This window comes from Balearica regulorum, chromosome 3 (genome assembly GCF_011004875.1).
Source record: "Balearica regulorum gibbericeps isolate bBalReg1 chromosome 3, bBalReg1.pri, whole genome shotgun sequence".
NCBI lineage: Eukaryota > Metazoa > Chordata > Aves > Gruiformes > Gruidae > Balearica > Balearica regulorum.
The window spans coordinates 77,961,871-77,973,180 of record NC_046186.1 but is presented as its reverse complement, the minus strand read 5'-3'; the positions used below and the strand labels follow the sequence as shown (position 1 = coordinate 77,973,180).

At 49.4% G+C, this 11,310-nt stretch overlaps 1 protein-coding gene across 1 annotated transcript; it reads left to right on the top strand.

Annotated features, from left to right (window-relative positions):
* Nucleotides 1–1,492: 1,492 nt before the first annotated feature.
* On the top strand, nt 1,493–3,521 carry PRR18 (proline rich 18). Its single transcript, XM_075748563.1, has one exon. The coding sequence runs from the start codon at nt 1,696–1,698 to the stop codon at nt 2,815–2,817; it is 1,122 nt and encodes a 373-aa protein (XP_075604678.1). The 5' UTR covers nt 1,493–1,695; the 3' UTR covers nt 2,818–3,521.
* Nucleotides 3,522–11,310: the final 7,789 nt, after the last annotated feature.

Here is an 11,310-nt window from a genome sequence, read left to right as displayed (position 1 = left end):
AAGCCTAGTTGTTTTGGATTATTTTTTTTTTTGTTCTGCTAATCCACAGATAGAAGAAGGAACGGATTTGAAAAGATGTAAGCTGCGGTGTCAGGAAGGGGAAAACCCTGCCTCTTAGTATTCAGGGTTCAATGCTAAAGAGAGGAGTTGCAGTAGGTTCCTGTTAAATCTCAGCGTGTTGCACAAAATAGCAACATCTTTTGGGGAAGCTGTATAAAGGAAGATTGTATGATTTTGTAGCTAAACTACCAACCAAGCCACACCTTTTTAACTGATTAGCAACAGTGACTTGCCAGTGAGGCACCCTTCCTGGTGATGATGGGGGACAGGGTAGTCCTGACTGTGCAGCAAGCTCCTGGGCTTGGTTACACCACACGTGCTGCTTGGTGTAGTGACAGCCTCGCCAGCTCTGCCCATCACAGCCCTTGGGTGCTGGCGGACCCTTGAGTGAATTGGCAGTTCCTTTTAGTTTTCGGTTTGCGTTGAAGAGGTACTAGTATGTGCGTAGGTAGTGATGGATGTCATCCTGGAAGTGACTGTCACTGCCCTGTCCCAGTCGCTGCTACTGGCCATGACTGGCACTGGGGAGATCCCATCCCACCAGTTGGTGCTTCAGGACTGGGCAGTGGTTTGCTCCAGAGTTGGTTTTGCCGATCAACCACAAGTTCTGGTACATAATCACCTTTGCTGTAATCTTTAATTAGAATGGTATTAGTCATTCAGATTTTTTTTTTACTTTACGCACTGTGGTAAATAATAAAGTTAACACTTGGCAGTTAACACTTAGTATTAGATGACCAGAACAGAATGGGTTCAAGAACTGAAGTCCAAAAATTCTACAGTGGATATGCTTTTATATGCACTTAGGTCTGTGATATCATGGTATTTCTTATTTATTTTTTTTCTCTTGAATATTTAAGGATTCACTTTCTTCATTTGCATACAGAGCACACACACTATGTTCTTTCGTTGGGATCTTTGTTTGCTGTGTATGAATATCCCAAAAGTTTACAATTGGTGCATCCTCATTGTATGATACCCTTTCATAACAGTCTGAAACCATAGATGTTGAGGTCTCTGTCCCTGTGGATTGCATACATCCTACCCATCTTTTGATAAAATTCTGCTACCCTAATTAAAATAGTACTTTGAAGAAAATCTATAGAAAGTATATGCCATGGCTTTTTAGACAAAATTTTTGAGTTGTATTAAATTGGGTTCATAGGAAAGATATGCTTAGTTATTACTACCACCCATCTCTGGTATTTTAAAAGTTAGGAAATGACTGCCTTCTGCTGCCTCAAAAAAAAAAAAAACAAAAAACAACCCACCTCTAAGTACTGAGCATTCTGCTTTGCCTCAATCACAGAAGGAATTGAGGCTGGGAAGAAGGAGCTCTGGACTAGGCTCTTCATTAACAAGTGAGGCTGCTCTAGTCCTCGAAGGGGCTTGTGTATTTTGGAATTTCATATTGGTGGAAGTCTGCTCTAGGTCTTAATGTGGCTGACAGCACTCTTGTCCAGTCTGCCTGCATTTACTCACGGTAAGTCAAGTAGTCAAGAAGCTCAGAATATCATTAATGTTTTAAAGATGGTGTGAGGGTGCTAGTTTAACGTGACAGTAAAAGCCTGTCCTTTCACGCTTGGGCACTTGAGGACTTTAGGAGGAATTGGGAGCCTGCCTGCCCTCGGGGGAATGAGCCCCGCCGTACCTTCCCTTCGGCTCTGCTACGGGACGGGCGGGAGCCACCGCCGCCGGCGGGCCCGACCGGGGCGGCTTGCCCTGGCAGGACGACTAGCGCCGGGAGGACCCCCATCCTCGCCCGCACGCCCACCCCGCGCCGGGGAAAGGGTGTTCCCGGGGCGGGCGAAGGGCGGGAAGGGGGGCGGGTTGTCGAGTGGGAAAAGCGGCGGCTGTCGGCGCAGACGGAGCCCACGCCCCGCGCTGCTGCCGCCGGTTGGGGCTCCTCGTCCGCCTCTCGCCATGGGGCTACAGCCCCGGCGCGCAGCGGGACCCTGTCCGCCCGCGGGGAGATGCGCCGCCCTGCCCGGGGCGCGCACCGCCGCTGCCTGGGCCCGCAGCGAGGAGCCGGAGGGAGCTCCCGGCCGCACCGCGTCCCTGCCGCCCATCCTGCCGGCGGCCGCCGCCGCATCCCCCGTCGTCGCCCGGGCGCAGCCCAAGAAGCCGGCGGCGGCCGCGGCCCCTAAGAAGGCAGCGCCTCGGCCCGCGGAGGAGAAGGCGGCGAGGAAGGCGCGGGGAGCGCCCCCGGAGCGGGCGGGCCCCCTCTCCAGCTCCTGGCCCTGCTCCACCCTGCAGCGGCAGCCGCCGCGGAGGCCACCGCCCGAGCGAGGGACGCGGCCCCAGCCCGCTCCGCCGCAGCCGCGGGGCCGCCCGGGGGCGCCGGGGGCCGGCAGCCGCTCCTGCGAGAGCCTCGGCGGGGCGCCGGGGGAGACGGCGCTGCGCTTCTCGCTGAGCCTGCCCCCGGAGGCCATCCGGGTGCTGCAGCGCCGCAGCCTGGAGCGGCAGCGGGGACAAGCTGCCCCCTCCCCCGGCGGCAGAGCGGTCCCGGTCCCGGCGCGGCGCGGTGCCCGGGCGGGCGGCGGCGACTTGCGCGCACTGCTGAAGATTTCGCTGCTCAACGACAGGCACCGCTACGACGACGAGGAGTACGAGGAGGAGGAGGCGGCGGCGGCGGGGGCCGCGGTGGACGAGGGACTGGTGCGGAAATGCACCGAGTGGCTGCGCGGCGTGGAGAGCGCCGCCGGCCGCGACCGCCCCGACAGGCTGGAGACGCTGCCGCACCTGGGCACCCTCTGAGCCCCGCCGGGGGACCGGGGCTCGGGGGGGGGGGGGGGGGGGGAATGCCGCTGTCCGTAGCTGTTGTGTCCTTTGTGGCGTCGTCCGCGCCGGGGGAGACCCGGCCGGTGACGGTAAGGGCTGGCGGGGCCCACGGCCCAGAGCCGGTCCCCGGGGCGGCGCCGCCGCCGCTGGGGCGAGGGACAAAGGAGCGGCACCGGCCTCCGCCTGCAGTGCCCGGGTGCTGGGAGCGAGAGGAGCCCGGCTGTGGGCGTCCTTCCTCGCCCCTCGTTGTTTGTTTTTTTTTTGTTTTTTTTTTTTTTTTAAGACTTCTGACTACTTTATAAAATGTGCGTAATGATTTTGTATATTTGTACATAAAAGTTCATTTTTATTTATTTGAATAAATGACTCAACTTTCGTGTTGCAGTAGCCTTAGCGCCTTAGTAGCTTCCTGCCGGGCTGTTCCTCATCTGGCTGTGACTGCCAGACTCTCCATTTGCTGTCTAGGTGTCCTCAAGGGAAGGATGGCGGGCTGATAACCGTACGGGGAGCGTGTGCCGGTCAAATATTTGCGTGTTTAGGATGGCTGGTGATACAGTCACCGACAATTCGGCTCCAAACAAAACGCTGAGCCGTTGGATGCGTCTCTCCTGAGCAAGCGCAGCGGCGGGAATTCAGCGAGAGGACCGAGCCGGTGCGGCGGGGAAGGCAGGACATCGAGCGGACGGGAGCGAGCCTCTCCCTGCCGGGGCAGATCGCGGCGGTGCCGGCTCGGTGGCGGGGGGCTGCCCTCCCGGGGAGACCCCCAGACAATAGGAGGATGGGGGCAGGCGCGGGCAGAGGCTGCTCCGCTCCCCTGCGCCCGGGGCCGCGTCTGCGCCGGTAAACGAGAGTGGAAAGGCTGGGTCTGTGCGTGGACTGCGTGGGTTCATCCCCCTCCCAGGCAGTAATTCAGACACATCCGACCTTTCGAGCTGCTGTCATCGTATGAGGTGGAGGAGGGAGGGAGGGGGATGGATGGATGGATGGAGGGGCGGGGGGAAGCAGCGCAGCGGCAGCATCCTTTGTCAGCCTCCCCCGGCGTGGCCCCGGCTTCCCACCCCCGGGACCCGCTGCAGCCCCCCGGCCTCCCCCCGCTCCAGGCTGTGGCCGTACCTGTCAGAGCTGGGGGGGGGGGCGGGAGAGGCTAAGGGTACAAATTTACTGGTGGAAAGGAAAAGGTGAGTCTTAACAGGGTTACAGCTGTTGTCTTGGCCTCTTACTGCCGCTCTCGTATTGTTACCCAACTTCGCAGAACAAAAGTAAGACCTAAATATTTACTATAGTATGGTAAATATTTTGTAAAGGAGTGTTTGAGCATGTAGGAACATTTACCCCGCACAGTAAAACAAATTGGGAATTATATGTTTCACGTAGATGTCACTTGTTTACACCAAATGATGTCTGTGTTGACTGTTCCATTAAATCATGTGAGATAAATTATAGATTAATTGCACAACGTAGTGATGTGCTACATTTTGTATAGTAGTTCCTTATGCTCCAGGTTTGTTCAAACACTTTTTTGCATTTATTTTTTTTTTCCCCCGAAACTTCAGGAATGAGAGGGGAGATACTTTGAGAAAGTATTTATTAACTGCATCGACACAGCCATTGAAAACAATAATGAACCAATATAACACAGATGTGAAATAGCAATGCTGAAAGGCCAGAGAGAAAAACATGGAGCTTGAGAACATATGGACAAGTCATTCTATTTCATTTAAGGAAATGTAGAGAGTCATTTGTAGTGCTAGCTACGAAACACATGTATCATCATATCATTTTAACTGAGTTTGCACGGTCTGCCATATTCATCAATTTTCAGTAACATCTTCAAGCAAATCTGCCTTAAGAATTGCAAATTTCCTACCAAATTTAATTTATGCTGGATTGATCTCAGACCCACTTTGGGGTTCCCCACACCCCCTTCTAACAATGAGGAAACCAGTAGTAGTTTAGCTGTAGCTGAGTTTTCCTCTTGGATCTCTTTTAGGAATGTGAGTTTATAAAGGAGTATCCTGGACTCTCACAGATCTTGTTCTTTAGAACTGCTCTGTGCTTTCATCTTGACTATAATCAGTATCTCCAATTGCAATGAAAAGCGATTCACTCATTAAGGGCTGATGCATCATAAAGCTTACGTTGGAGGCTGAAAGCTGCTTTGTTCAGAGTCGGAAGTGCAGCAGAAAAATTCAATAAATTTGAATGCACAACAGCATGAAATACAACATGATGGGGGGTGCGAGGGGGAAGAAGGGGACTGCCAAGTCTAACAAAGAAGGAACCTGCCCAAAGTACACTAGAAAGAAGAATTTGAGAAGTGCCCGGACAGATTTTTTTTTCTAAAGAATTACTTTGAACAAAGCTACCCAGAGATCATGCAGCTAACATCTTTTGTGTTACGTAAGTCATCATACATGGCAGTTGGAAGTGGGCCTGAAATGGGCTCATCCTGAGATGAGGATACGCAGTCCTGATTTTGGGCTGGATGTTGAGAGCCATTGGGCTCTCTGGAGTCATGTAACTAATGTCTGCTTGGAGCGGTACCTCCTTCACTAAACGCTAACATCAAGATTTATTGGTTTCGGTATTCACTATCCTTTCTGCTGTCTTTTAATGATAAATGATGCCCCTAGTGTTCTGAATACTTTCATGTGAAATGCCCATAAATCTTACAAGCGATATTAGAAAAGACAGAGGAAGTTACTTCCTATGTACTAACATTAACTTCTGCTAATTTTGCACGTAGCTTATCTTTCTATAGAAAGAAAACTGATGGATTCTGGTATCCAAAAAATATAGGTAAATTATAATAAAATTGCTTATTTACTTCATTAATATGTGGTATAATTGATGTCTGAACCCAGTGGCAGGCTTCAAGAGACAAAAAATGCCTGTGGAGATTCAGGCAGCAGTGAAAACCCTCAAATGAGTCGTTGCATTTGTCTTTGTGCAGTATCGCTACGGCTATCTAAGACCCATTATGTAATTATATATCAATAGGCATCATATCACGAACTAATCACAGTGCCTTTTCTTGCCAAAAGAGTGAGAGCCCTCTCAAGTGCCAAAAACTGAAACTTCCCACCACAGCACCCCTGTCCCACCGCTCCCTGGTCAGCCTGAGCCTTTCCCCACCTCTCTCACTCAAGCCATGGGTTCGGGACCGGGTGCCGTTAGCACAACTGGAAAATGCAAGTGGAATGCTGTGAAACAACATCTCTCCTGTCCCTTACTGCGCCAGTGCTCACGCAAGGCGAGGGGCGCTTCCCCGAGGTGGGTAAGGCCGCTGCTGGCTCCCTGCTGATTCTCAGCCTGCGGAGCTGCCAGCACTCCTCAGTGACGTGAGTAAAAACCATTCTTCTCTACTGATGAACAGATTAGACAGGAATACTTTTCAGGTGGCATAGATCTGCTTTTGCCATAAGAACCAACAAGCAGCCTGGAAGTCACTACATTTGCTTTTTGCAATATAATATATAAGCCGTCCTCAAGCAGCCTCAGCCTAGGTCTCCCACTCATAACCCTTTTAGCTGCTGAAAGAGAGTTATGAGCAGCTGGTGCCATGGATGCTTAAAATAATCAATACTTGCTTCAGGGTAGAGTTTCCCATCCCCTTCCAAACACATCAGTATGATTTACAGTGGAAAAAGAGAAAAAAAACCCTAAAACCACAACACCAGTTATTCTGGGTGTCTCTTCCCCACCCCCCCCTTTTTTTTTTTTTCTTTAAGGTAGGTAATAAATGGTTTTGGCCTTATTGCTGTTTCTGAGCAAGGCTGGAGAAGCTCATGACACAGGTGAAGCTCATGTTTCTCTAACTGAACAGCCTCAGCCCTGTGTATCGCTGGGTTTACTCTCGGGTTCCAGCCCAAATCTCAACTTCCCCACCCCACTGACGCAATTAGCGTGCACTTTCTTCTCAGGGTTGAGGAGAGACCATGTTGCTGCCCAGCTGTTAGGTTCTTTTGTGCTCTTCCTCGCCAAGAGCACTTGTAAAGGCTAGAGAAGGGCTATTCCCTGTGAGCTGGTGCCAAGCAGCTCCACCTGCCCTTCTCAGCTGCGGAAGGGAGCCTGCACAGCTGGAGGGGAGCACCAGCCTTCGTTGGCCGCTCTCCTGAGAGCAGTGGCTGGGTAGTGTCTGTCTTGAGCAGGAACTCGCCTTCCAGTTGAGGGGTGGTTTTTTTTGGTTTTGTGGGTTGTTTCTGTGAGGTACTTAAAGGCACATTCTGTTTTCTCTCTTAAGAAAAGCCTTGTACTTCTGAGAACATGGGGAAAACATTGTGGCACTGATTGAATGAACGCCTGCGACAGGGCTGCTCAGCTGATGGGCCCCAGCCTGGATCTCCACCCAGCTTCAGAGGCAAGCCAGCAAATGGATGTGGTGTGAGTGGGGAGTGGTAACAGTAAGATGAGTGCATAGATGATGAAATAAGCACTTTTAGACCCTTTTAATTTCACTGAAAAAGTTGTTGAAGGTTTTTTTTGAAGGACATTATTTTAGGTCAATTTTTCTCCCTTTTTTCCAATGTATGATGAAGGTGTGAGGACTCTGGAATGGCTTAAAGTTTTCTTGGTTGTTTTGTTTTTATAAAATTGAAAATATCAATAACATCCAGTCTGTGTTTTGCAGTAAGGTGTCTTGAGATAATGACCTTAGGTCATTCTTACTGTGAGGGCTCACATCTTTGGTGGAAGTGGCAGGTGTAATAAACTCTTTAAGAATGATTTCCACTCCCCAAATTAGTTTCACATTGTGGCTAAATGAACTGTTGGTGAAGTGAAGGTCAACTGATGTTCAGCTTTCAGCATTCTGACTAAAGAAATGTAATAGTTTCATCATCTTTCCTGTCATCATCGCACTTCAGAGTGCTGGTAAAAGCTGAGCTTTGAATGAAAAGGAAAAAACCGTTCCTAATTAAGCATAAAAATAAATTAGCACGGAAGCTATTAGCTCCTTAGCAATTAGCACAGAAGAGAGCAAATTGTAGTAATTTGTGGTATTCCAATGGGGTTTTTTTAACGTTCACTCGGCTGCCTGAGTTTCACCTGTCAGTGGAGTACCGACAGCCGATCAGGTAAGTCGCGTAGCGAGGGGATGGGAAATGATTTGCGGCATTTACTTTGCCAGGACATTTTCTGAACAGCAAAATCCGAGTGGGAACAAGGCTAAGCGACAAAACTCTCAGTGCTTTAAATGAAAACCTAGCAGAGGCTATTGACGATTGGAATAGAAGTAGGAGCAGATAAAAGCGAGATTCCCAAGAGAAAGTGCTGGGTGCGTGCAGCACCTCATAGCAATTCCCGGGAAAAAAGCTGTCAGGCGTCCACCACCGGCTGGATCGGGGGGGGCTCGGCGGCGGGCGCCGTGCCGCTCCCCGGGAGGGACAGACCCCCGCACCCACGGGAGCGGCGCCCGGGGCCGCCGGCTGGGAGGGAGCGGCGGCCTGTCCCGGCGCGGGCCGTGGGGCCGTACCGCTCCCGTTCGCCCTGCGGCGGCCCGGCCCGGCCCGGTGGCGAGGCGCAGGGGCGATGGCGGGGGCGGGGGGCAGGGCCGGCCGGCGGGAGGGAGCCAGCCAGCCCCGGAGGGAGGGAAGGAGGGAGGGAGGGACGGAGGGAGCCCCGGGGGGACCCCCGTGCAAGTGCAGCGCCGCGGGAGTGCGGGGTCGTGAAAAGCTTTCGAAGTGTGCCTGAGGTCGGATCATTTTTATCTACTTATTGCCTGCTCTCCGAAGGTCTTAACAGGGATCCAGCCGTTTTAATAGATGCTCATATGACACAATCCCCCCTCCCTTTCTTTTTCTGTGGCAGCCACTGCTGTAACGTCCCCCCCGGTTCCTGACCGTGAGCTAAACCCATCTCCCCTTTCTCCCCTCAACCCCTGCAGTACAAAGTCTCAAAGCAACGAGAAAAAGAGTAAAGAGTTGAGTAAATGTTTCTGGGAGGCTGTTGTTGGGACTGTATGTCATTAGGACTTAGCATTTTCCCACCGTGTGAAGCGCTGAACAGATCTCGAGAGTGAATTTCGTGGCTCTACCCAAGTGGGCTGCCTGGCACGTTGGCGTGCCTTCTCCACGCCAGTTTGCGATGACTCCTCGGCACAGGCAGAAACGCTCTGTGCAAACATCATTGAAAAGGAACACTATAATGCCCTGGTTAAGTACTTGTTATGCAGGTATTTTGTACTGGTTGCTGTATTCAACCATTTGTTCTATGGAGAATGAATGTTTTTCAATCCATAGGTAGCTGCTGAGCTGCTTTCAACGTTGAGGAGAATGTTTTGTGCAGACTTTACATAAGTCATCTTAAGGTAGAAATAATTTGGCTTGGCAGATGTATCTGGAGGTTAATACACAAGATGCCATTAGTAAGTGATCCCTTTAAGTTACAAAAATATTCTGAAAGAAGAGTAAGCCAATGGCATATAGGCTTAACCTAGTAATTGGGAATCTCTGCCTCCACTGGCAAGTTATTTAAAAAATGCTGAAAGCTACAAAAATATACACTAGGAATGCATAGCTGTCAAAACTACAGACCTTGTGGGGCAAAGAAGAAAGAAAAATGGGTTGTCTAGGGCAGTACTCAAGTGGAAGCAAAATCATGGGCTACAAAAAGTCATCTGCCGAATGGCTCTCTTGTCTGAATGAGCAACTGAAGAAATGTTGTGTTAGTACTCTTTTGTAGCATATCAAGTCAGAAATTCTGAAACATATGTTTCTTCAGTTTGAAGAGTTGATTTTTTTTTGGGGGGGGGGGGGAGTGGGGAGCGTGCAATCCTGTTCTTTTTCTTTTCTTTCCAAATTTCAGAATGATGAATCTGAAGAGAAATTTGCAGGCAATAACTGTATCGCCAACCTCTGGTAGATGAATACAGAACGTAAGCAGAACAGGAGGAGCACAGCAAAGCTGGTCTGCAGACAGCTGTGCCACTGCTGGCTGATCCCCAGCTGTGCACATCTGCCCCCTCGGCTCAGCTGGCCGAGCTGCTTAACACGCCTGCTCCCGGTAAGCTCGGCTGGGCTGCGCTGGGCTGGGGACCTTGGCTCGGCCGCTTCGCTTTGGCTGATACAACCAGCGACAGCTTCTGCAAGGGGCTGAGATAATAGATGGAAATGAGATGGTTTTGCGATAAATGTCTTGATTGCACCCAGCAGGACCAAATATTTTACTCATATTGTATTGACTACCTGAAGAGTTTACTCTGCATTCCATGTTTTTGGGAGCCTTAAACCATTGGTCATTAGAAGCACATGAATACAGAGGAGGTGCTGTCAACAGTCACCCAACAGCCTATTTCCATTGCCTCTTGGTTGAGATCATGTAAAAAGTGGGATTCCATCCCAACTAACGCAGACAAATGTGCCTACGCTGACTGTTTTAGTTGTTTCCAGGGGAAACAGCGAGTTGTGTGAGTGATCCTTGCTCTGACCGTTGCCTGGGTACTGCCAAACAGCAAAGGGGTTCAGTTTTGCTTGAGAAGCAGAGTGGGTCACTGGTGCTTTTTTTAATTTTTTTTCCTCATGAAAAAGAAAGAAAACACTGTTTGCGAGATCATATCTTAAGGTCTTTGGTGTTTGTATCTCATTCATAGCCCCGCAATTTACCCTCAGTTAATATAACACTAAAGTTAATAAAATAACCTTTGTTTTGATTCTCTGAATGATTCACCATCCCCCTTTGTGGCTGTTTTTGTTCAAAAATAAAGGGGGGGGAAGAGAGTATATTCTAAGTACAAAGGGAGAAGATAAAAGCGTCAGTCTGTTTCTATACCTCCTACGTAATATTGCCATAGTAACAAGGAGCTGAATGTGGCTGTTCATCACTGCATGCCGGGGTAAAGCAGACCCTCTTCTTATTCAAAGGAATATTAGTAAAATACAGATTTTTAAGGTGTCAATAAGGAATTAGGAAAAAATGATCTGCCTTACATTGCACACTCTGTAAGCTAATAATAAAGTGCTGCTTTGAAAGAAGAGAGGGCAATTAAGGCATTTAGCAAACATTTATAATGCTGTAAATCAGAGCTTTTTATCTTCCACACAAAGCCATGCTGAGTTGTGAAGTGCAGGCACAGATAATATATTCTGACATTAAATTTACATGAGATGAACAGCTGGGTTTTTTTGGGTTTGTTTTTTTTTTTTTCTGCCTAATATATTTCTGGCGTGGCAATTGGCTGTGGCTATTGGCAAATATTTGTACTTCAGCATTGCCTGGCTATGCTCTAATCCCGATTAAAGTATAAGTGGGTGAAGTATTTTGTGTATTTAGGACTGTGTGATGTCTCCCAGATCCTGGTGCTATTTTTTTAACCATTAAACAAACTCCAGAGGGGATGAAATTCTGTTCCAGGTGTGTGCATCAAGTAAAAAAGAAAAAAAAAATCTTTGAAATTTCAGTGAAAAAAGAAATAGTTCGATTACTCTCAAGAGTAAAGTTTGAGAAGGATAAAAAAGTGCACCCATTTCAGTA